At 39.9% G+C, this 26,161-nt stretch overlaps 1 protein-coding gene across 2 annotated transcripts in view; it reads left to right on the top strand.

Moving 5' to 3' along the window:
* The window catches only part of LOC122560779 (dual specificity mitogen-activated protein kinase kinase 6-like), a 131,611-nt gene that overhangs the window by 90,990 nt on the left and 14,460 nt on the right, over positions 1-26,161 (top strand). For both annotated transcript variants that reach the window (XM_043711860.2, XM_043711861.2), the window contains exons 4-9: positions 1,389-1,502; positions 8,584-8,703; positions 18,999-19,115; positions 22,635-22,686; positions 23,765-23,892; positions 26,041-26,118. In XM_043711860.2, coding sequence (XP_043567795.1) covers positions 1,389-1,502; positions 8,584-8,703; positions 18,999-19,115; positions 22,635-22,686; positions 23,765-23,892; positions 26,041-26,118 — 609 coding nt within the window. The remainder of the gene's footprint in view (positions 1-1,388; positions 1,503-8,583; positions 8,704-18,998; positions 19,116-22,634; positions 22,687-23,764; positions 23,893-26,040; positions 26,119-26,161) is intronic.

The raw sequence follows: 26,161 nt of genomic DNA, 5'->3' as shown, positions 1-26,161 counted from the left end.
AGGCACCCCACTAATTGATTAGACCAGGCTGCATCTGAGGGCTGCTTACTTGCTCCGCTAATGCTTCCTCACTTAACACATTACCTGCTTGCTCACAGCATCTTATTTTGCCTTGCCTTCCTTTTTCATTGCCAGTTAGCATGTTGGCACTTCACCTGGAGCCAAAAGCTATCCGTATTGACGTACTCTATTGAATAAACACAGACCATTTGCCATGTTTGTCCGAGGCAGCAGAGGAAAGGATGCTGGGTAATATCTTGCTGTACAATACTTTGAGATATCAGTTTAACACTTGCAGCATGTGCTAGCTCTCTGTGCTGCAGTGTTTATTTGACCAAGTGGCCATGTCAGAACTGGTTCGGGACTAATCTTCAGTCAAGTCAATGTGGGGACTGCTGACCAGCAGTTATTAGCACGGTGCACGCACAGTCAGGGCTTATTTCCAGCCACAGAGGTGTGGGCAGCAGTCTGTCCTGTACAATATCTGACTTCAAGAGAGATATAAATAATTTACAGTGAGATATTGAAAGGTTCAACGAGTGGGCAAAATGTTGGCAAATGGAGTATAATGTAGTAAAATGAGAAGCCTTCATTTTGGACGGGAAAACAGAAGAACAAAGTGTTATTTAAATGGAGAAAAACTGCAAAACGCTGCATTAAAGAGATTTGGGGATACTTGTGCATGAAAGACAAACTAATACACAGATGCAATAGGTAACCAGGCAGGCTAATAGAATGTTGACTGTTCTTTCAAGGGGGGGTCGAGTTTAAGAGTAGGAAAGTCTTATTGCAAGGTGTGCGAAACCTTGCTAGGCCTTGTGGTGAGAAACACTCCAGGAAATTTGATGTGACTTGCATTTTTAGGGCAAATACAAGATTTAGTCCACAAGCTTTTAACAATTAGATATTAGTCAGAGATAAATATAGGATAATAGAGGAGGAGAGTCGATGTGGACTTGTTGGGCCGAAGAACCTGTTTTCATACTGGAGGGAGTCCTGTGATTCTGTGAATTCAAAATTGCCTATGTACAGTGTATCAGGCAAAAATGATTAAAAAATGTATTTGGCTGATTCTTTGTTTTTGTGGGGGAAAAGAAAAGCATTGTCTCCTCTGTTCTTTCTTGTTTGCTGATTCTCTGACCTGTTAGTTTCTGTTAGGAGGTGAGTGATAAGTGTCTGCGATGATGAGTACTAGAGAGCTTTCACATTTGTTTGATTCTGAGCCCTAAAGAAACCAGTCATAATTAGACTAAAGTCCTTTTGCTCCATGTGTGTTGGTACATGAATAAATTGCATTGTACGCAGATTGAAATTTGTCTGTTAGCTGTTTCTAATGCATTACATGCAAAGAATACATGGTTTAACATTTATTTGTGGTCTACTTCCAGAATTTCGAGGTGGAAGCTGATGATTTGGTGCCTATCAATGAACTGGGTCGAGGAGCGTATGGAGTAGTGGAGAAAGTGAGGCATGCACCCAGTGGAACCATAATGGCTGTGAAGGTACTTATTTTGAACTTCTTTGCTAATTTTGATAGATTTAAGGAAGCTTCAGGAGGAATGCTTAGAATTTGTGCCTGGTCATGAGTGAAAAATCAAATGCTGTTGTCGATTTTCAATCTCCATTTGACTGATTTTAATTTGTAAAAGTATGAAGTTATATGGATTTGAGATAAAAATCACAAATGAACTATGTTTATTTAGATTTTCCCTTCAAGCTGTCTGTGGTCACAATTTATTTCCATTTGAAGTTTGTTTTTATTTTCTTTATACTTTTTGACTAGTGGTGTTCTGTTTTCTAAGTTCTGAACTTTTGCCTGATGTAATGAAACTCTGGAAACTCTTGCACTGTTATAAGTTTGTTTGAGTTTTGTTCAGATCTCTGTCAATTCATTGAATACTTCTGGATGCCATCTAGTGGTCTGGGAATATAGTTTGCTCAAAGCAAGGCAGGTCAGTGAAATGCTGAGGAAATAGGAAGAAGTTTTTTTAGGTTGTAATAACTAATTAGAGTAATTCTTCTGCATTGCATGAACAATAATATATGTTTAAGAGATCAATTAATGCATTTAAATTAGCATTGATCAGGACTTACCAATAGTGCAATTCCACTTGGCTGAATCCTGCACTACTATGCAATGCATGATTCTTTCTCTTGGTTGACATTATCATTTTAGTTACCAAATGTATCAATGAAAAAGATGAGTCATCTTATAATGGAATGTAAATGAGAAATGAATTTAAGCAGTTTTGATATGGGGTGCACTGTCTGTAAGAATAGTTGAAGTAGGTTCAGTGGTGTATGACTGACTCTGTGATACGTTTCAAAAGGGAAGTGGATAAATATTTGATAAGGAAAAGAATCGCAGAATTTTGAGGAAACAACAGAGAAGTGAAATGAATCAAATAAGTCATGATGGGTCAAAGAGCCGTCAGTACTGCAAGATTTAATTGTCATGTTTCTGCACATACTTTCAGAAAAGGAAAAACTCCATTGAGTTCAATACCATGGTTTTGTATCCTACAGAATCTTATTTGCTGTGCTGCAAAATGTGAAAGTGAAGCCATTACATATTGTGTTGTGAAACTAAATCTTCATTGTTAAGATAATATGGTTGATTTCTTGAAATAAAATGGCTAAGCAAAGGGAGGTATGTATTTTTGCGCACATTTTATTTCGAACAGGGATTCACTACTGATGGATGGATACCTCTCAAAATCATTCCCTTTCTCAACCTTTAGAGTCACTAAAGCCAATCAGAGCAGCTAAACCATTACTGATTTGTCTGATCTCCACTGGACATTGCATAGGTTGCAAATTGTGAATACTTCATCATTGTGGCGAAAGTGTAACTTTTTTGGCTATCCTTGGCTAACACAAAGATTTGAGAGTGGGATAATACATTGAGTCAGAATAATCTGTTGCATTTCTGATTCTCAAATTAGTTTACACGTACAGTAATAAATATAGAAGATATAAATAATTTAATCATTCTTTCTTTCTGCATTTTATTGCAAAGACATTTAGCTCTATTTCATTTAATTGCTGAAAAATGGATGTTGACAAAAACAGCTGGATTTGCTCCTTCTCACTGCTGTCCATCTTACCTTTTGTTAGCCTGTGCTTTCATGCTACTGGACAAACTTTTTAAGTATAATTTTAAAAAAATAATTGGTAGACTATTCAATTATAAGAATTAAAAGTTGTCATGACCTAGATTAGCTTTTTACCATGATTAGGTTGGAAATCCATTGCCTAACCTTTGCAGTTTGAAGGCATTGCAGATATTTGCTGGGGGAAAAATAAAAATCAGCTCAACTCAGCAAGATGTGTAATGCAGCTCTAGGTTTTATATTTTATTATCTCATTTACGTTCTTTTTCTCAACCAGTTTCACATAGTATTTGTGTTTTGCTCCTATTTGAAATAAATGTTCATATTAAAAAATTAGGCTTCACTCTATTGTGCAATAGGTACCTACCTCCTGTGCCTCTGAATTTTTACTAATATCCCTTTGTTAGGGAAGGGTGGGTTAATCCTGATTTATGGTTTCTCTCATCAGCATATCAGGGATAACCCAGCATTTTGGTCTCCAAACTTACAATGGCATCCACTCCCCACCAGTGAGTTTTGAAGATGGTAAGCCTACTGAGTTGGTCTTGTTGCGAATTGACAGTAAGCTGAACCTTTTTTGCTGCTCCTTTGTTTCTGAGTTCTGTCACAAGAAGCTTCTTTTACAGGCATTTGTGCAGTTATGGCTGAGTTTCTGGAGGGTCATGCGAGTCAGACACCAATCAACCTTCATGATTTCCTGCATTTTCTCTGCACAGTGAGGAATACTGAACTGGCATATGCCATTGGCAGATCAGTTTGGATAAGCAGGGCAAAATGGGATTAAATTTTTATGAAGCAACAGTTCCATAATTCACTACCATGCTGAGGCCTCATAGCATGTTTGAACATACAATTGGCCATTTGTAGGTTCCACGCAAATACTTGGTAAGATTAAAAATCACACAACACCAGGTTATAGTCCAACAGGCTTATTTGCGGTTGTGGACCTGATGAAGGAGCAGTGCTTCAAAAGCTAGTGCTTCCAAACAAACCTGTTGGACTATAACCTGGTGTTGTGTTTTTTAACTTTGTACACCCCAGTCCAACACCCGGCATCACCAAATCATGACTTGGTAAGTTATTATTTTATCTAGATATTCTGAGTTCTCTGATGGTGTCATTTGACCATTAATTGATGTGCACAGGTTTGCCCATTTTTACTTCGAAGATACCCCTCAAAGGCATTCTAAGTTGCAAGATCTTAAACATTTGTTCAACTTTCAGTGAATTTTATAAAAATGTATTCAGTTGTCATGAAAGAATTGCAGCAGCCAATTTGCACTAAGTGCAGCCCCATGAACAATAATATGAGGATGATCAGGTTGTTTTATTCTGTTGGTTGAACAATAAATATCCCATAGCACGATTTTGGAATGTACGTTCTAAAGCTTTAGTAAAAATACTTTTTTCCTGACTCGTGTTACTTCAGTTTGTTCTTCTAGATAATGTATACAATAATGCAAAACACATTTCCGATGTAATTGAATTGGAGCACTCTTGTCTCTGAATCAGGTTATCGATTCAAATCCTGCCCAAGAGACCTCCGTATAAGAGCTAGGGGAATGCTGCAGCACAATACTGAAGGAATGCTGCAGCATTGAATGTGTGGCCTTTGGTTGGGATGTTAAGTCATACCAATAAAACTATAAGAGATAGGAACAAGAGTAGGCTATTTAGGCTTCTTGAGGCATCCCACTGTTCAGTGGGATCATGGCTGATCTGATATTCCTCACATTTGCTTTCTCACTCTTTCCTTGGAAACCTTGATTCCCCTACTGATCAAGAATCTAGTTATCTCAGCCTTAAATGTAGTCAAAAACTCTGTCCCCACAGCTCTTTGTGACAAGGAGTTGCAAAAACACACAAACTTCTGAGAGAAGAAATTCCTCCTTCTCTCAGTCTTAAATTGATGCTTGTTTATCCTGTGACTGTGTGCTCTGGTCCTAGACTGTCCCATGAGAGAGACATCCTTTCAGCATTTACCCTGTGCACCCTCTTCAGAATTCACATGTTTCAAGGTGATCACTTCCCATTGTTGCAAATACCAGTGAGTGGACTTCCATCCTGTTTAACCTTGGCTCATAAGACAATCCTTCCAGTCAGAGGATCATCCGTGTGAGCCTTCTCTGAACTGCCTCCAATGGAATAATATTTGCTCTTAAATACGGGACCAAAACTGCTCTCTGTATTCCAGATGTGGTCTGACCAGCACCTTGTACAATTATAGAGTCATAGAGATGTACAGTACAGAAACAGTCCATTTGGTCCAACTCGTCCATGCTGACCAGATATCCCAACCCAATCTAGTCCCACTGGATGTGGATGATGGAGTGGAATGTTTTTAGTGGATGCGATATCGGTAGTGCTGTTTTGCCTTGGATGGTGTCAACTTTTTTGAATGTTGGAGCTGCACTCATCCGTGCAAGTAGAGAGTTTTCCATCATACTCCTGACTTGTACCTTGTAAGTGGTGGACAGGCTTTGGGGATTTGGGAGGTGAGTTACTCATTGCAGGATTTGTAACCTCTGACTTGCGCTGATAGCTATTATCTCTATATGGCTAGTCCAGTTCAATTCCTGGTCAGTGGTTGTCCCATCTTCAACATCCTGGGGACTTTCAGTGATAGTGACACTGTAGAATTTTAAGTAATGTTGATTGTCCTTTGTGTTGTTGGACATGATAATTGCCTGGTATTTGTGTGATGCAAATGTTACTTGCCACTTTTCGGCCCAAGCCTGGATATTATTCAGATTTCACTGCATTTGGACATGGACTCTTCCTGAAGATTCTGTAATAGTCAGCGAGCATCCCCACTTCTGATCTTATGATAGCAGGAAGGTCATTGATGTAGCAGCTGAAGATGGTTGGGTCTCAGAAGCTACCCAAAGGAACTCCTGAAGAGATGTTCTGAAATGACTGACCTCCAACAACCATGATCACCTTTCTTGTGCCACGTATGATTCCAATCTGCCGAGAGTTTTCACCCTGATTTCCATTGACTCCAGTTTTCCTGGGGCTCTTTGATGTCACATTTGGTCAAATAAGGTCTTGATATCAAGGGCAGTCACATTTACCTCACTTCTGGAATTCACCTCTTTTGTCCATGTTTGAACTAAGGCTATACTGAGATCAGGAGCTTAGTGATCCTGGTGGAAATCAAATTGGGTGTCAGTGAGCACGTTATTGGTAAACAAGTGCTGCTTAATAACATTGGTGTTGACACCTTCCATATTTGATTAATTCTTGAGAGTAGACTGATAAGGTGGTAATTGTTCTTTTTGTGCGCAGGATGTGCCTTGGCAATTATCCACATTGTTGGATAGTTGCTAGTGTTATAGCTGTACAGGAGCAACATGGCTAGGGGTGCATCAAGTTCTGGAGCACATGTCTTCAGTACAGTGACTGTTGTCAGGGTCCACAGCCTCCAGTCCTTTCTTGACATCATGTAGCGTAATTTGAATTAGCTAATGACTGTACCTGTGATGCTGCAGATCTCTGGAGGAGGATGAGGTGGATCATCCACTTGGCACTTCTGGCTGAAAATTGTTACAGATGTTTCAACCTAATCTTTTTGCATTGTTGCGCTGGGATAACCCATAATTTAGAGTTAGGATATTTGTGGAGTTGAAAATGTGTTGCTGGAAAAGCGCAGCAGGTCAGGCAGCATCCAGGGAACAGGAGAATCGACGTTTCGGGCATAAGCCCTTCTTCAGGAATTTGTGGAGTTGCCCATTGCCCATCACCATTCATGAATGTAGAGCTTGGATCTGATCTGTTGGAATCGCTTAGCTCTGTCATTTGCTGCTTATGTTGTTTGGTGTGCATGTATCTCATTTTGTAGTTTTAGGTTGACACCTCATTTTTAGACCTACCTTGTGCTGTTCCTGGCATGCCCTATTGCACTCTCCTTCAGAGTTGATCCCCTAACTTGATGGTATTGATGGAGTGGCATTATATGTTTGGCTATGAGGTTGCAGATTGCATTGGAGTATGATGCTGATGGCCCACAGAGCCTCATGGGTGCCCAGTCTTGAATTGCTAGCTCTATTTGAAGTCTGTCCCATTTAGCATGGTGACATTGCTATATAACATCTTGATGTGGACTTAGTCTCCATGGGAACTGTATGATGGTCTCTCCTATTTTTATACTGTCACGGAGAAGTGCATCTGCCACAGGCAGATCGGTGAGGATGAAATAAAATATGTTTTTGTTTCCGTCACCATCTGCCGCAGACCCAGTCTAGCAGCAATGTTCTTTAGAATCAGCTCAATCACTGGTGCTGCTGCTGAGTCACTCTTGATGGTGCGCATTTGAAATTCCCACCCAGGATACATTCTGCATACATACCGCGCTCAGTGCTTTCTCCAAGTGGTGTTCTACAGGAGGAGTATGGATTACTTTAATGATTTATTAGCCAGGGGAATGTGGTGGCCAGGGTTTGTGGTGTTAAATCAGAAGGAGGTTTCTTTGCCATGTTTGACCTGATGCTATGAGAGTTCATAGGGTCCAGAATCAATGTTGAAGATTTCCAGGGCAACTCTCTCCCAACTGTATACTATCCTTCTGCCATCTTTGCTGGGTCTGTTCTGTGGGACAGGATATGTCCAGATATAGAGCCTGAGACATTGGCTATCAGGTATAATTCTGTGAAATGAATGTCAGGCTTGATTAGATAGCTTTCCCATTTTGGTAAAAACAATGACTGCAGATGCTGGAAACCAGATTCTGGATCAGTGGTGCTGGAAGAGCACAGCAATTCAGGCAGCATCCGACGAGCAGCAAAATCGACGTTTCGGGCAAAAGCCCTTCATCAGGAAAAGTCCCAAGAAAAGGGGGACTTTGCAGGGTCGATAGGGCTGTGTTTGCTGTTGTCGCTTTCAATACCTAGGTCAGTGCCAGGTGATTTGTTGGTTTCATTGATTTTTTTTTAGGCTTTCTAGTGATTGTTGCAATTGAATGGCTTGCTAGGCTGTTTCAAAGGGCAGTTGAGAATCCATCATATTGCTGTAGGTCTGGAGTCACATGTGCCAGGTGAAGACAGTAATTTCACTCCTTAAGGGGAAATTGTTTTTTCCAGTTTTTTTTTTCCCAACTGAATTAAAATTCCATCTGAAATCCTCTCATCTAGTGCGATTAAAGCTCTGGTACCCAGAATAATGCCGGAGTCTCTGGATTACTATCTTGCGATAATACCACCAAGCCATCGCCTTCCTCCAATGCAAGTTTTTTTTGTGTGATGTCCATGCACACAAGTTCCAGCTTGAGGTTACTGAAAACCAATTAGAAACAGGATTTGTAGCAAATTTTATCTCTATTGTAACCCAGCAGTATTGTAGTCACATGATCTCGCTGCTGCCTTGGCTAAGATTAAGTTACTCACTAACTAACATATTTACCCACTGAAAACATCAGGGAGAACTTTGGAATAAAGCCATCTTAATGTACACGTTTTATCATTTTGTTTTTCAGAGAATCCGGGCAACTGTGAATAGCCAGGAACAGAAGAGATTGCTAATGGATCTCGATATTTCAATGAGGACTGTTGACTGCTTTTACACCGTTACGTTCTACGGAGCCCTGTTTCGAGAGGTAGTGAGAAATCTTTAATGAAGATTTTACAGGAGGAGAAAGCTTTTTTGTAAAACATTGCAACCTTTTAGCTTGAAAATGGAGGTTGAGAATCTTATTTAGAGGTCAATCGAAGCACTATTACTCTCCTATCACTCCTGAGAGAAGGAAAAATAGCATGAAATGAGTTTACTTGACTTTTGTGGTTAATATCTACTCTGACATGGAATGGATGACAATCTTTGAATCAAAATAGTATTTTATTTATACGGGGTAATGAATATATCTGGTGATCTGCTGTTTCATAAATTATGCCATGTTTGTAATCATAGTATTCTGTCAAGTCTTCCCATAACTCCACTCTGTGTATTTTCATTGTTATTGCAAAACCAACTTTAACAGAGTACTGTTCAAGTACTAACATGTTTGCCAATCACTGCATCTATTCGCATAATGGAATTATTTTTTATCCATCTGCTTGGATATGATATGGTACACCTCCTGAGGCTTGTGGGACTTTAATTGCAGAGGTGACACTGTCAGTGTATGGTAAGACGCTCTAAATAACAGAGGATAGTTGATTTTAGCCAGACTCTGGTTTAATTCAGGATGAGTTAACACTTGCACCATTTTGGTATCCTATCATAAAATTTAGTTCCAATTTTTGTGCAGTCTCTGTTCCCAGTGTTTCAATGTATTCTAATATTTGCAAATTGAGTCAAAATTCTAAAAATTCATTTTCATGTAATTTGGGAGAATCTTTTGAATTTTTGATCAGCCCTCCTAACCTTTCTTCCTTTGGTTCCATGTCTGTTTGCCAGATATGCCACCGAAATGCCTCTATTTTAGAGTCAGAATCTATAGCACGGAAATAGACCATTTGGTCCAACTCGTCCATGTTGACCTGGCCTGGTCTTCCAAATTAAACTCTTCCCATTTGCCTGTGTTTGGCCCTGTAAACCTTTCCTATCCAGGTTTCTGTCAAAATGCCTTTTAATTGTTGTAACTGTATCTACATCTTCCACTTCCTCCGGTAGTTCATTCTATATACTCACCACTCAATGTGTGATTTTTTTTTGTACCTTTTAAAAAGTGTTCTGTAAATCCTAGTATGCTTGTTGTAGACACAGCTGTTTTCTATCCCAAATCAATAGTTGGACTAAAAGATAACACATTGGACGTGTGGAAATAAAAGTTTGACTGGAAGGAATAATAGCTACTTGTATGGTGCCTTTTAAAACATTCCAAAGTGTTTCACTGGAACATTATAAGAAACAAAATTAGCACATAAGGGGTCATTAAGGCAGGCTGGGACAAAGAGGGAGGTGTTGTGAGGGAATTCCATAGCTTAGGACGTATTTTGGAGCAAAAGGATATTTTGCGCATTGTAGTCTGTACTGGCTGTACTCAGAGGCATTCTCCTACTTTCTCCTCATAATCCTGCATATTGTTCCTTTGCAAGTAACCATCTAATTCACTTTTGAGTGCTTCAATGGGACCTATTGCTGCCGCACTTGTACTGTGTTCTGGACCCTAACTACTTGTTGCTTGAGAGAGATTTTCCTCATATCATTTCTGCAAATACTTTAAATCTGTGCTCTTTTGTTCTCATCCTTTCATGAGTGGTAATATTTTCTCCCTATTTACTTGATCCAAATGTCTCATATCGGAATATCTCAATGAGATTTACTTTCAGCCTTCTCTTCAAGAAAATGCATTCCAACCTCTCCAATCTGTCGTCTTTACAATGGTACTTTATTATATGTCTCTATATTTTTTCTATCCAAATCTGTTATCTCTCACTTCTCCTCATTGGATTCCGCCGATCTATCAATGCCACTTATTCCACCAACTTGTCTATTTCATCAGTGGTGGAGGAGTTAAAGTCAGGAATGCTTAAGAGACCAGAATTTCGATAACGCATTTATTTTTGAGAGGCGTGGAACTGGGGGAGATTAGAGATAGGAAGGCCATGGTAATATCATTTCTAAACAAAAAAAAGTGGGAACTTTTTAGTTGAAGCATTTAATCAGATTAATTTAGAATAAGAATGAAGTGTTGTTTAGAATATTAATTTAGAAAATCATTGATTAGACATATATAGTTACATCTTGGGAAGGCTGTAAAATGTTTTGCAGAGCAAAGGAGACTGGCTGCTACAGGGAAAATGTAACATTTGCAAAGAATATAAGCAGCTTGACTCGAGTCAGAGACTACAATACTTCACCTGACCCACTTATGGTGTAATGAAGCTATTGAATTGGAATATTGACAGTCAGGGATGACCTCCCTGGAGCAACAGCATATGCCCTTACTCTTTATTTTCTCTAAACCCTGTCTCATTAATGTTCGAGTATTGTAAATGCATTGTAAAACTGCATCACCACAAGTAGATGGTTCTTAAAAGGACAATTTGAAATCTTTACCACTGTTTCCAGGAAAGTAAATTGAGAGAGCCAGAGGGAAGTGTAGAACTAGAATAAGACCAGATATCCCTGCTGAGGATTCACCTGGAACAGAAGACTTGAACTAAGAAAGGAGGATCTTGAAGAGAAAGTACATATCAGGACAGAAATGTCTCTAACTCGATCAAACTGTTTAAATTTCTCCAAGCAATCCAAAAATTGGAAGAGAGAATCGTGGTGGCATTTTTAATTTCATTTGAAAAAACGTGCAATGTGAATAAAATGGCCCATGACCAGCTGGATGCTACAGATGCAAAATGGATTAACTAACTGGAAAAGAGCACAAAGATTATGCCATGCTTTGAGGAGATTTCCAAGGATTGTGATAACTTGAAAGATTAACCTTTTGTGTTTGAGTTGGTTTGTGAAGCTTATGGGCAGAAAGGTTGAGATCTTCAGAAGAAGACTTGCATGTTTTGAGAGGGTAAATAAATTACCTTTTGACTGTTGGATATGGCCAATTAAAAGTAAAGACCACTTATGAAAATCTCAGATTCTCCTTAAGGTTTTTAATAATTCAATCCTTATTCTGTACAAGAATACAAATGGAGAATTAAAAGGTTTCAAAAGCTAGCTAATAAGTGAGGTAGCTAGTGATGGTAAGTTTGTCCAAAAACCCTTATCCCAAGGGAAAGCCGTTTTTTGTTACCCTCAAAATTGGAGAAAGTTTGAAAGTGGGAGGGTGAAAGGAAGACTAACAGCTGGGAATGCAAAGGGATTTCCCCCCTCACACCTGAAGGGGATGGAAAATAGGAGTGATGCCCAAGTGTGTATGTGCTTCCACTGCAACAATATATGGCACTTTCCCACTAATTATTGGAAGCAGAATGGGAAATGCTTGTCAGTGGTGTGAATCATGTTTCCTCATAACCTATTAGAATGGAAAATGCAGCTCTGGATAATTGAGGGCATTCTTCTTTGAACACTGATGCGAGGCAAGTTTCTAGAGGTTATAGAAATTTTGATTCTAAGGGTGAAATACTCCCTTACGCCTCCAATAAAACAAATGAAGACTTTGAATGGCGCTACTGCAGTTCAGTCTTTGGTTGATCATGTGAATTGTATTCCAAGAAGTTTGCAAGTAAAATTATTAATGGAGATTCATAGCAATTGTTTCTTTGTATAAATTTAATTTTTGAAATGACTTAGTAACTGGAGTTGTTACATTGAGGGTGTACATTGTTAGGTAATGATTTGGCTAGTTTACAAGGCAACATGGTGACAGCTGTGCTGCAGAAGTTGTTTTAACATGCTGATCTTGTCAAACTCCCTAAAATTACTATGACCAAATACAAGAACTTAAAGACAAACTTATCAATATGGAGAACTAACTTTTACGCATGAAATATGAGTTTGCTAATGAAAAATGTAAACTGGGGGTGAGAACACCTGAGCACTGGTTACAGGAAGTGAAACACTTGAATGGGTCTTGAAGTGTTGAGATGACAAATTTTTAGAAGCAAATTCAACAAATGTATATCTTCAATTAAAACTTGAGACTACTTGACAGCAAAGATAAATTTGAAAGATCTCTTAAACTTCAAGTATCGGATTTCCATGTGATGTATCATGAAAAATGAACAGGAAAGTGATTTGTTGATGAATCAAGAACAGTTGGTTGAATGCATTTGGTTCATTGCTTCTGTGCTCTCTTGTGCTTATAGTAGGATTTGTTTCAGGATTACTTTCTTCATAATGAATTAACAACTGGCCTAATGAGGATAAAGTGCTGTTTGATATTATCGACTGGCAGCTTCCACATCAATATGGTGTAGTCAGGCGATGAATGAATGAGGCCTGGCTCTGCAAAGTTTTGTAACACTTGGTTAATTGTTTAGCTGTCACTAGCTACATAAATTGACAGAGTAACCAGCATAGCTTTCTTGCAGCAACTTGTATTTAATTTAATGAAATGTTCTATGTGAGCTTCTCATTAGCAGTACGGACAGTGCAGGAGAGAGAGAGAACCTGCACAGTTACTGCCTTTGCTGTTTGAATTCATGTATTGCTGGACATCGGAGTGCATCTGGGAAAATTAATAAACAGTGAAATTCACAACTAATCTTGGAGGAACTGTTGGGTGAAGTTCACAGCACAATCAGATAAGTTAATTGTTGTTTTAAGTCTGTCCAAGAGAAAGGCTGCAGTAGTGAGTACAGTGGATTCTTTCTTGAATATATGTTTTTGGAGATAAGTCTCTTGATTAAACTTTAAATTAATAGCTATGACTTGTATTTTATCTGGGGCAGTGTTTGTAGAGGAATAAGACGGTGTTATTTTTTGGGTCTGTAGATTGTGAAGGAGCAAAAATGACCTTTGCAGTGTACTACTTGTCAGATTTGGGAGTTTAAAGAGAGTTTAAGGGTTACTGCGGATTATACCTGCCATAAATGCTGTTGGATGCGAATCTTATCAGATCGAGTGGATGGGTTGGAGAGACAGGGACAAGGTAGGACTAATAAATTAAACTGCATTTATTTCAATGCAAGAGGCCTAACAGGGAAGGCAGATGAACTCAGGGCATGGTTAGGAACATGGGACTGGGATATCATAGCAATTTCGGAAACATGGCTCAGGGATGAGCAGGACTGGCAGCTTAATGTTCCAGGATACAAATGCAATAGGAAAGATAGAAAGGGAGGCAAGAGAGGAGGGGGAATGGCATTTTTGGTAAGGGATAGCATTACAGCTGTGCTGAGGGAGGATATTTCCGGAAATACATCCAGGGAAGTTATTTGGGTGGAACTGAGAAATAAGAAAGGGATGATTGTATTATAGACCCCCCCAGTAGTCAGAGGGAAATTGAGAAACAAACTTGTAAGGAAATCTCAGCTATCTGTAAGAATAATAGAGTAGTTATGGTAGGGGTTTTTAATTTTCCAAACATCGACTGGGACTGCCATAGTGTTAAAGGTTTAGATGGAGAGGGATTTCTTAAGTGTGTACAAGACCATTTTCTGTTTCAGTATGTGGATGTACCTACTAGAGAAGATGCAAAACTTGACCTACTCTTGGGAAATAAGGCAGGGCAGGTGACTGAGGTGTCAGTGGGGCAGCACTTTGGAGCCAGCAACCATAATTTTATTCGTCTTAAAATAGTGATGGAAAAGGATAGACCAGATCTAAAAGTTGAAGTTCTAAATTGGAGAAAGGCCAATTTTGACGGTATTAGGCAAGAACTTTCAAAAGCTGATTGGAGGCAGATGTTCGATGGCTGGAAAATGGGAAGCCTTCAGAAATGAGATAACAAGAATCCAGAGAAAGTATATTCCTGTCAGGGTGGAAGAGAAGGCTGGTAGGTGTAGGAAATGCTGGATGAACAAAGAAATTGAGGGTTTGGTTAATAAAAAGAAGGAAGCATATGTCAGTTATAGACAGGATAGATCGAGTGAATCTTTAGAAGAGTATAAAGAAAGTAGGAGTATACTTAAGAGGGAAATCAGGAGGGCAAAACGGGGACATGAGATAGCGTTGGCAAATAGAATTAAGGAGAATCCAAAGGGTTTTTACAAATATATTAAGGACAAAAGGGTAATGAGGGAGAGAATAGGGCCCCTCAAAGATCAGCAAGGCGGCCTTTGTGTGAGCCACAGAAAATGAGGGAGATACTAAATGAATATTTTGCATCCGTATTTACTGTGGTAAAGGACATAGAAAATATAGACTGTAGGGAAATAGATGGTGACATCTTGCAAAATGTCCAGATTACAGAGGAGGAAGTGCTGGTTGTCTTGAAACGGTTAAAGGTGGATAAATCCCTAGGACCTGATCAGGTGTACCCGAGAACTCTGTGGGAAGCGAGAGAAGTGATTGCTGGGCCTCATGTTGAGATATTTGTATCATCGATAGTCACAGGTGATGTGCCCGAAGACTGGAGGTTGGCAAACATGGTGCCACTGTTTAAGAAGGGTGGTAAAGACAAGCCAGGGAACTATAGACCAGTGAGCCTGACCTCGGTGGTGGGCAAGTTGTTGGAGGGAATCCTGAGGGACAGGATGTACATGTATTTGGAAAGGCAAGGACTGATTCGGGAGAGTCTGCATGGCTTTGTGCGTGGAAATCATGTCTCACAAACTTGATTGAGTTTTTTGAATAAGTAACAAAGAAGATTGATGAGGGCAGAGCAGTAGATGTGATCTATATGGACTTCAGTAAGGCGTTCGACAAGGTTCCCCATGGGAGACCGATTAGCAAGATTAGATCTCACAGAATACAGGGCGAACTAGCCATTTGGATAGAGAACTGGCTCAAAAAAGGTAGAAGACAGAGGGTGGTGGTGGAAGGTTGTTTTTCAGACTGGAGGCCTGTGACCAGTGGAGTGCCACAAGGATCAGTGCTAGGCCCTGTACTTTTTGTCATTTACATAAATGATTTGGATGTGAGCTTAAGAGGTACAGTTAGTAAGTTTGCAGATGACATCAAAATTGGAGGTGTAGTGGACAGCGAAGTGGGTTACCTCAGATTACAACAGGATCTTGACCAGACGGGCCAATGGGCTGAGAAGTGGCAGATGGAGTTTAATTCAGATAAATGCGAGGTGCTGCATTTTGGGAAAGCAAATCTTAGCAGGACTTGTACACTTAATGGTAAGGTCCTAGGGAGTGTTGCTGAACAAAGAGACCTTGGAGTGCAGGTTCATAGCTCCTTGAAAGTGGAGTTGCAGGTAGATAGGATAGTGAAGAAGGCGTTTGGTACGCTTTCCTTTATTGGTCAGAGTATTGAGTACAGGAGTTGGGAGATCATGTTGCGGCTGTACAGGACATTGGTTAGGCCACTGTTGGAATATTGTGTGCCATTCTGGTCTCCTTCCTGTCGGAAAGATGTTGTGAAACTTGAAAGGGTTCAGAAAAAATTTACAAGGCTGTTGCCAGGGTTGAAGGATCTGAGCTATAGGGAGAGGCTGTACAAGCTGGGGCTGTTTTCCCTGGAGCATCGGAGGCTGAGGGGTGACCTTATAGAGGTTTACAAAATTATGAGGGGCATGGATAGGATAAATAGACAAAGTCTTTTCCCTGGATTCGCGGAGTCCAGAACTAGAGGGCATCGGTTTAGGGTGAGAGGGGGAAGATTTAGAAGAGACCTAAGGGGCAACTTTTTCACGCAGAGGGTGGTACATGTATGGAGTGAGGTGCCAGAGGATGTGGTGGAGGCTGGTAAAATTGCAGCATTTAAGAGGTATTTGGATGGGTATATGAATAGGAAGGGTTTGGAGGGATATGGGCCGGGTGCTGGCAGGTGGCACTAGATTGGGTTGGGATATCTGGTCGGCATGGACGGGTTGGACTGAAGGGTCTGTTTCCATGCTGTACATCTCTATGACTCTAAGACAATTACTTTTTTTTTGCGGCCATCTCTTCCTCTGTATGATTGCCTTCAGATGTCACACGAAATGACTTCAGGGAAATATTAAGAATTAGTGCCATATTAAGATCTCAGAATATGGAAGCATAGGATCATATAACCAATAAATGCAGCACCTCGCATTTATCTGAATTAAACTCCATCTGCCACTTCTCAGTTCATTGGCCCATCTGGTCAAGATCCTGTTGTAATCTGAGGTAACCCTCTTTGCTGTCCACTACACCTACAGTTTTGGTTCTTCATGTGTCTGCTAGCTCCTTAGGTCATTAGTTGTAGGAAGGCATGCTAGCCGTTTGACCCATTGAGTATGCTCTGTTGTTTGATGAAATCATGGGTGATCTGATAATTCTCAGCTCCACTTTCCTCTCTTATTCCATAATCTTTGATTCTCTTACATACTAATTCAACCTTGAAGGTACTTAAAAAGAGTTCCACAGATTCACTACCCTATTGGTGTTATCCAATTAGTCCCATTCCTCTGTTGTTTTTCTGAAACTCTGCATGTTTCCAATGTAGATAATTTAAGCAGTTGTCTTATGAAAGTTACTACTGAATCTACACATTTCCCCTCTGCATATTTTGCCAATTACCCATGAGTGGAAACCATTTCTACTTTCGTACTTCATCAGAACTTTCTGATAACTTCGAGAAAGTGAGTTTCTATTTCTATGACGCTTAATTGCAGACAGAGAATTACATTTCAACTGTCGTCACTGTTGTATCGTAGGAAACCTAGCATCCAATTTGCATACAACATGGCGATAATGGCCAATAAACTGTTTAATGTGGTGTTGATTAAGGGAAATATTGCTTGGGACTTCAAGGAAGTCTCCTATTTTTTTGAAGTGGTACTGTGCGATCTTCATCAGCCATCACTTTGGCTCATTTGAAAGATGGCACCTCCAATAGTGCAATGCTGCACTGAAATGTAGGCTCAGATTCTTTTTGAGTTAATCCCTCAATGATAAATATAATTGTTAAATGTAATTTAAAGGTGTTTGTAACATTATACAATTGAATTAGATTATTAATTCATCCAAATTATTGCAGAAAGTACAAAAGTTTGGGAGAAGATTTGTAGCTCGGGTGCTCATTGTTGTGGTTCTGTTCGCCGAGCTGGGAATTTGTGTTTCAGATGTTTCAAAGGTTAGACCAAACAGTCTTACTGCAAATTCAACCCAAACTCTGGGTCAGATATGTAGATGATACCTTTGTAATCATTAAAAACACAGAAATAGAGAACACACTCCGGATCTTCAACGCCACACTCACAGGAATCCGATTCACTAGAGAGGAAGAAAAGGACAACCAACTCCCATTCCTAGGCGTGATGGTACAGAGAACACCAAATGGAGAATTCACCACAAAGGTATACAGGAAAGCCACACACACAGACCAAGTCCTAAACTATGAAAGCAACCACCCCAACACACACAAAAGAAGTTGCATCAAGACACTGTTCAAAAGGGCCACAACACACTGCAGTACACCAGAACTGCAAAAAGAGGAAGAACACCTCTACAATGTATTTGCCAAAAACGGATACCTCCGCAATTTCATCAACAGATGCCCAAGGGAAAGACAACAGAATGAGGACATGCCACAACCCAAAGGACTAGCCACGTTACCATACATCAAAAACATTTCTGAACTGACAGCCAGACTACTGTAACCACTAGGACTCATAGCAGCACACAAACCAATAGCCACTCTCAGACAACAACTCACCAGGACGAAGGACCGATACCCAGCATGAGCAAAACCAATATAGTGTACAAACTCCCATGCAAGGACTGTACAAAACACTACATAGGACAAACAGGAAGACAGCTAATGATCCGCATCCATGAACACCAACTAGCCACGAAACGACATGACCAGCTATCCTTAGTAGCCACACACTCCGATGACAAGCAACATGAGTTTGACTGGGACAACACTACTATTATAGGACAAGCCATACAGAGAACAGCCAGGGAATTCCTAGAGGCATGGCACTCATCCACAGATTCAATCAATAAGCACATCGACCTGGACCCAATATACCAGCCACTGCAGCGGACAGCTGGAACTGACAACCGGAAGCAGCAGATACAAATCACTATAAATGCCGGAGGAAACATCACAGAAGCGCTTCACAGGAAGCTCCCAAGCACTGAGGATGTCACCTAGACAGGGGACGAAACGTCTGCAATATAAATTTCCAGCTCGGCGAATAGAACCATAACAGAAAGTACCAAGCTCAGCTCAGCCATTTTTCTTCGAAAGAAGTTTTCCTCTGTGCCGTCACCATAAGATCAAGTTGGTTTCTTGGACAAAGGTTTGTTTTGCAGCTGAAGGATGATAAAACTTTGCTAAAACAACCTTTTGAAACTTATTGGTTGTTTGTTTATTGTAGCAGATAAAGTGCAATGATGATGTAAGAATCTTAAAATGTATGTTGGTCTTGGTGTTTGTAACTTTTTGGGTTGTCTTGTTCTCTAATTTCAGGGTGATGTGTGGATATGTATGGAGCTACTGGATACCTCACTGGATAAATTTTACAAAAAAGTGATCGAGAAAGGGAGAACATTCCCAGAAGGCATTTTGGGAAAAATAGCTGTGTCTGTAAGTTTGATGCTCTGATGGGTTCTGAATTAACTATCCAAATAAATTGTCTAGAGAAATCTTGTCCATCTGGTGATCTGCATGTTACAGAGGTGCCTATGTGACTTACGAAGCCTTTGTTGAAAATCTAGGTAAGTGTAACTGGAAGAATTTGCAAGGAGCTACTTATCTAACTGGAGACTGGTTCTCTCCTGTATTTACTTCTGATAGTTTCACAAATGCGGGGGTGAACCTGCCTGTGACTGGAGGAGCGACAAGGAACACAATCTGTGCTCTCACTTGGGAAGTGGCTTGGAGCCACAGTGGCTCAGAGTCTGTAGGACCAGGAAGGATAATTTTTCAGGGGGACTCTGTTTTGTGGAATAGGAGAATAAGAGTTGGGTGGTGATGATGGGAGAGCAGTGATTCAGAGACTGTTGTGGGGATTGGGACTGGAGTTCAAGGGGAAAACGAGGATGAAGAGGCCACAGAGAGGAAGTAGGGATTGAGTTGAGAAGCTGGTGGTGAAAGAAACAAATGAGAGTTGTTGGAGACTGCATGGTGAGTGGGGCTTGGGTAAATGACTGACATGGGATGCAGGGAGGATTGGTTGTGGATGAGTAGGTTCATGGATGATTTAAGGTATGGTGAATGAGGGGGCTAGTTAGATAACCATGAGAATAGGATTGAGCTAAATAACTCCCCAGTTCCTTTCAGACAGCCTTCCTTATGACCCTCGCAATCTTTTCCATGCCCCACGTTTTGCCTCTTCCTAATTGCTTAACCTACAAAAGTATACTGGTAACGTAGGGAAATACAGGCACTTCTGACTCCTCTACTTCAATAACTGTTGTGTAGGACTAGTAGAGACGAATTTAAGGTTTTGGGAAGGAGGGATGTAAGCAATAGCATTTTGCAATGATTGGTAATGTCCTGGAACTTACTGACCACAACTATGTTTGAAGCAGAGGTCCTCAATGATTTTGAAAAGAAATTGGACACTTGAGGGAAACAAACGTGCAGGACTACGGGGATAGAGTGACAGGACTTGAAACGAACTGACTTGCTCTCTGGAGAGTTAGGATAGAGTAAAATCAGTTGGCTGAATGGCCGCCTCCTGTGCCATGAATGGCTTTGTGACTTTCATGTGAATTCTACTGAGGCCAGCTAAGAAAATGCCCCAGTACAGATGAACCAAAGTCTCTTTTGGTTAGACCCAACTCCTGAAGTCAGCTCCTTCCCTACCTGCTTCCTCGGTGATCAGGACATGATAATTCTTTATCTTTCTTCCTATCTGTTTTATTTTTAACCAAATAGGCAAAAAAGAATCAATTTATTGTTTTTCTTTTCCCTCTCTGAAATTCAAACTTAGTCTTCTGAAAGCCTCTTCGTTTTGAAATTTGCTCTCTGTCCCCCTAAGTGGGCGAAGAGTTGAAATGTGTTACCTGTGCAAAATAAGTGTTGGACAACCATTGTTTCCAAGTCCACACTGCTGGCTCTTTGACATAGAAAATGCTACTTACCAAAATGTTCAATTCATTTTACAGCAGTGATTAGTTCATCTGTTTTGGTTTAATAGAGTTAAATAAATACACTTGTGTTGAAGATGCTTCACATGTAAATAGATAACTGTATGCAATGTTTGCATTGCTTGGTAATCTGTGACACTTGAGTTCTTGGGAGGAGAATTGACTATTTAGCAGAATGAGAACAAATCCTATTATAATATTCAAAATTCTAGATGCTGAGAAAATATTTTTGTGGCTGGCAACAATAGAACATGAGATCTCTCATTCTGCATTTGGAGTGGACCATTGAAGAAGATGTAAAAGACATTTCTTCATTCAGAGGGCTGTGAATCTTTTGGAAACCAGTTGTTGAGTATAATCAAGATAGTGGTTTATAAATATTTAGCCCTTAAAAGAATAAAGAGTCATGGGGTAATGTAGGAGATGATGTTAATGTTTAAAATGACTTGTTGAATGACTGAACTGGCAGAAAGGGAAAGATCTTATTTCTAGGAACTCTAATTCTTAGTGCCACTTTCTAACCAATTAAGCTGACTATCCTAGTAGTTACATAATGTGTAATTGTTTTGACTGTAACTGTTACTTCCCTGTAGAAAAAGTACTGTTTACATAGATGCCTTCTACTAAATCCTGTCAACGAAATGCCAGTTCACATTAATTTATGTACTGTAACGAGATAATTTCTAGACACAAAATGGATCAAATCAAACAAGGTTTAACCTGGGAATTCTAGCATAAAGTTGACTCTGATGAAATTGCCTCCAATTTCAGAGGTCAAACTAAATGACAGCCAGGTCCTACATTTGTTTTTTGTATATTAGACCATTTTGGGAATCGGTTTGCCCAGCTGCTAATTTGTGTCAGAGCTTTGAATGCATGTATGAAAGAGTATGTCTGCCAACACACTGGGAAATACAACAGTATGTGTCTGACTTCAGCTCGCATAGCCAGCAGTACATTATGACTCTGTGACATAGTATTTTGAGCCTGCAAAGAAATAAGGTACTTGAAACCACATGTGAAATAGATCTACTTGTGCCTGTTTGAATTTTTCAAGATTTAAATAGAGTATTGGTTGTTTTCTTCCTTTAAAATTCATAGAATATGCGTCATTTCGCATTTCAAGCATTTGAAAGCTGGTTGATAGGCTATTAAACCATTAGCTTCATAATGAAAACTGTAAGCAGATTTCTTCACTTCAGGACAAATTTTAATTGGTATCATACAGCCAGTTTCACAACTCTTCCAGTGGTTTCAGAGACATCGAAAATGCCAATTTGCTATCACCTTTTGTTTTACACTGTTGCTCAAATGTTCCCCCTTTTTTTGTTTTGTTGTGTACTCACTCTCCTTTATTACTTCCATTTAGTGCAAGAAAATCCACAAATCACATTTGCTCAGTTTATGTACTTGCATTATTCTGCTTTACTTAGTGCTAGTCCATTTTGTGTGCCCTGATTGTGCAGTTAATGAGATGCACATTTAAATATATCAACTACTGATATGAAAATCAGGTGCAAGACATGGTTTTTCTTCTGCAAAATGAAGTCTCCCAGCAAATTCAAAATTGTCTCATTAATTGCTGACAAAAACGGAAAATTGTATGCCATATGTTCTGCAATGCAATATTGTATGTTTTCTCTGGTTGAGTGCCATGCCGTTACTTGCTTTGTGGTGAAAATGCAGCACACCTGTAATTATCATTTGGTAACAAATATGGAATATGGAATGTGTTCAAGGGATTGAAGGAGGATAAAACTGCAAGGCTAGACATTTTATGTGAGCAAGAAACTGCAGCAGACCCATCAGGACTTCAAAAAAGAAGCAATGGATGAATGTTTGAAATAGTGAACCTTTGCCAGATCATTCATTGGTTTTTTTAAAAAAAAATTAACAAATTTTCTGTCCTTTTTAAAAGGGATTTAAGTCTGTGTGGTATTAGTAACAGAATTGCAGTATGTGTGGAACGTTGGTGAATGTTTGTTTTTGTCTTTTTTTTTCCTCTTTGCAGATTGTCAAGGCATTAGAGCATCTGCATAGCAAGCTGTCTGTGATTCACAGAGGTGAGTGCTGCCACTTTAGACAGGCACTAATGATGCATGCAATATTCAAGTTATTAAAGATCAATAATATTCACAGCAACAGGTGGTAGCAAGGTGCTTCTGCAGTAAATATATTTTATCATTAATATGGAGCTTTTCAATTAAAAGTTTTTGAATGAATCCTGCAATGTGTGTGTTTGTTTTTTCTCTGGTGCCTTATAAGTGCACATTTGTATCTTGGCATCTCTTTGCTCTTGCAGCTCGCAGTTAGGTGTATTAAGGTAGTCTACATTTACATTCTGCCTCTGTCTATTTATGTGGGGTAGAATCTGTCCTAAGACTAGTATCTCCGTGTTACCATGCAAAGAAGCAACAATATATCGATCAATTTAACTTTATAATGTTCACTCATTCCTGGAGCTTAGTGGAGAAGTTTGGTGAATACTTTGAGATATTAAGACTAACTAAAGCTGGAATATCCCATAGTATATTGAATCTTCAGTTTTTAATGTTAAAAATAATTTTGTTGGTTTTATAATTTGGGTTTCGGTTTCAAGCAGGAAATCCAAGCAGGATGCATGATGAAAAGGCTCTCTCTATACTGCATCACGGATTGTTGCCTTTAGTTCAGGCTTTGTGTTATGATGAACCAGTCATAAAGAATGGGAGTAATTAATCAAAGTAGATAAATTGCTACTATCAAAGAAAAGGCAAGAAATGTGTATAATTAGCAAAAGTACCTGTAACATTTTTTGAATAAACACAATACTCTCATGAATGATGCATCTTACTACTGTTTAGTTGCATTTTACATTAAATATTGTGCTTTGGTACATCAAGCACCCCTAAAATTGGGCCTTGTATTCTCACATGTGGAATGTGCCAATATCTATTCTGATTATGGGTAAACAGTAACCAGGAGACAACATATTCTTATGATAATTAGCTCTGTGACTTGACCTGTACTTTGAAATTTCAATTTTCATATTTGCTCAACTTTAACTTGCCTTTCTTCCTTGTCATATCTTCACAGGAGGACATATTGCTCCTGAAATAATGATCAGTGTAATTGATATTTAATTCTTTTGATCTTTCACAGATGTAAAACCTTCCAATGTTCTCATCAACAAAGAAGGTCATGTGAAAATGTGTGACTTTGGCATTAGTGGATATTTAGTAGACTCGGTTGCCAAAACAATGGATGCAGGTTGCAAACCATACATGGCTGTGAGTGCAAATTTAGAATCATGTCTTTCCTGTCTTCTAGTATTTGTATTAGCCTAGATTTGTTGTATATTTGTCACAGTGAATATTTATATTCAATCATATGCTGGTAATGTTGTCAATGGAATACCTTTTCAGTTAGCCATGATGTGGTCAGTTCAGATATCATAAACGAAAACCTCTGCCAGTGCTGTTTAAGCAGTGTGCTCTTGCCCTAATCTTTGTAGAAGATGCCTGTGTCATATCAACGTCAAAGTAGGGTGCTGAGAAAGCACAGGAGGTCTAGCTGAGCAGCAGGAGAATTGATGTTTCAAATGTACGCCCTTCATCAGGAATATGAGGGCGTAGGAGTGGGAGAAGGGGGCTGAGAGATAAATGTGGGGCTAGCGTAGCTGGGAAGGTGATCGGTAGATGCGGATGGGGGATAATGGTGATAGGTCAGAGGGGAAGGTGGAGCGGATAGGTGGGACGTTGATGCACCATCAACATTGACTTTACCAGTTTCCTCATCTCCCACACACATCCCCCCACACCCCACCCCAGATCCAGCCCTCCAACTCTGCACCGCCCTTTTGAACTGTTCTACCTGTCTGTCTTTCTTTCCACCATCTGCTCCACCCTCCCCTCTGACCTATCACCATTAACCCCCGCCCACATCTACCTATTGCCATCCCAGCTACCTCAACCTCTGATTTATCTCTCAGCCTCCTTCCACACTTCACATCCTTGGTGAAGGGCTTATGCCGGAAATATCGATTCTCCTGCTCCTCAGATGCTGACTGACCTGCTGTGTTTTTCTAGCGCCACAGTCTTTACTTTCACCTGTGCCATATCTATGTGAATTTTCAATATTTCACACTAGTCACCTTTTTTTAGAAAGCAAGGAAAAAAAAACTTGAGGCACGGCTTGTAGCTTATAGCAGGGAAAGGGTCAATGGAACACCACTGTGTAATTTGTCTACTTTGTATCTCTTGAACTAAAAATCAGTTTTTGGAACCAAAACTGTCCTTCAGATCTTTCAAACCCTAAAACACTTTACTGTGTTTTTTTAATATATAGTCACTGTTGTAAAGTAAGGAATTAAACAGACAATTTACAGTAGTCAAGGTCCAACAGATGTCAGTGTGACTACGGCCACGACCAAATTGATGTTGGTTGCGGGATAAATATTGGCCACGACACAAGGGAGAACTCCCTTGTTCTTCTCCAGAAAAGTGTATTGAGACCTTTGCGTCCATCTGATAAGGTAGTTTAACAACTTATCTGGGAAAAACAAAACCCCAGTACTGCGCCAGCTGGTCAGTTAGATCTTGGGTTGATGGTTCTACAAAGGACTTGAACTGCAATCTTCTGATTAAGTAGTCAGTATAATCTGAACCATGTTTAAATAATTTGCTGTTTTCAGTGAGTGTGTTTTAAGATTAGATTACTTACAGTGTGGAAGCGGGCCCTTCGGCCCAACAAGTCCACACCAACCCACCGAAGCGCAACCCGCCCAGACTCATTCCCCTACATTTACTCCTGACTAATGCACCTAACACTATGGGCAATTTAGCATTGCCAATTCACCTAACCTGCACATCTTTGGACTGTGGGTGGAAACTGGAGCACCCGAAGGAAACCCATGCAGATACAGGGAGAGTGTGCAAACTCCACACAGAGAGTCGCCTGAGGCGGGAATTGAACCCGGGTCTCTGGCTCCGTGAGACAGCAGTGCTAACCACTGTGCCACCGTGCCACCCACAGTGCAGTGATTGCTGTGTAGGAGGAAATGTTCTGTCAAAGGTTCCACAGATGCTGCCAAACTTCCTGAGTTTCTCCTTTTTTTGTTTTTGTTGCAGATCTGTGACATCTTGTGTTTAAGGGGAAATGTTACTGGCAACAGCTCAACGTAAGTGGGTTGCCACTGTGGATCTGTGTCCAGTATAAAATGGCATAGGTTCAAGAAACCCAAGAGTGAGAAGGGAAGGTTATGAGTTGTAATATCTTCAGAAGTAGAAGACAATCCTATTGGAATCTACAGATCCAATCAAAATTGAGCTTTAATGGTTCTGCAGTTTTTTTTGTACATATTCTTTTCAGTATTAGGGTATTTGCACATTACATGTTGCTGCCAGTTGATCGTAATGTAAGTTTTTTTAATTTTGCAGCCGGAGAGGATTAACCCAGATCTGAACCAGAAGGGTTACAATGTCAAGTCTGATGTCTGGAGTTTAGGAATCACAATGGTATGTAATGAAATCAGCTGGTTTAACATTAATGGAAAAGTTT

Source organism: Chiloscyllium plagiosum, unplaced genomic scaffold, assembly GCF_037043375.1.
Source record: "Chiloscyllium plagiosum isolate Xiang-an unplaced genomic scaffold, Cpla_swu_hap1 HiC_scaffold_20, whole genome shotgun sequence".
In the NCBI taxonomy this organism is placed as follows: domain Eukaryota; kingdom Metazoa; phylum Chordata; class Chondrichthyes; order Orectolobiformes; family Hemiscylliidae; genus Chiloscyllium; species Chiloscyllium plagiosum.
This window is presented reverse-complemented; position numbering and strand designations above follow the sequence as displayed.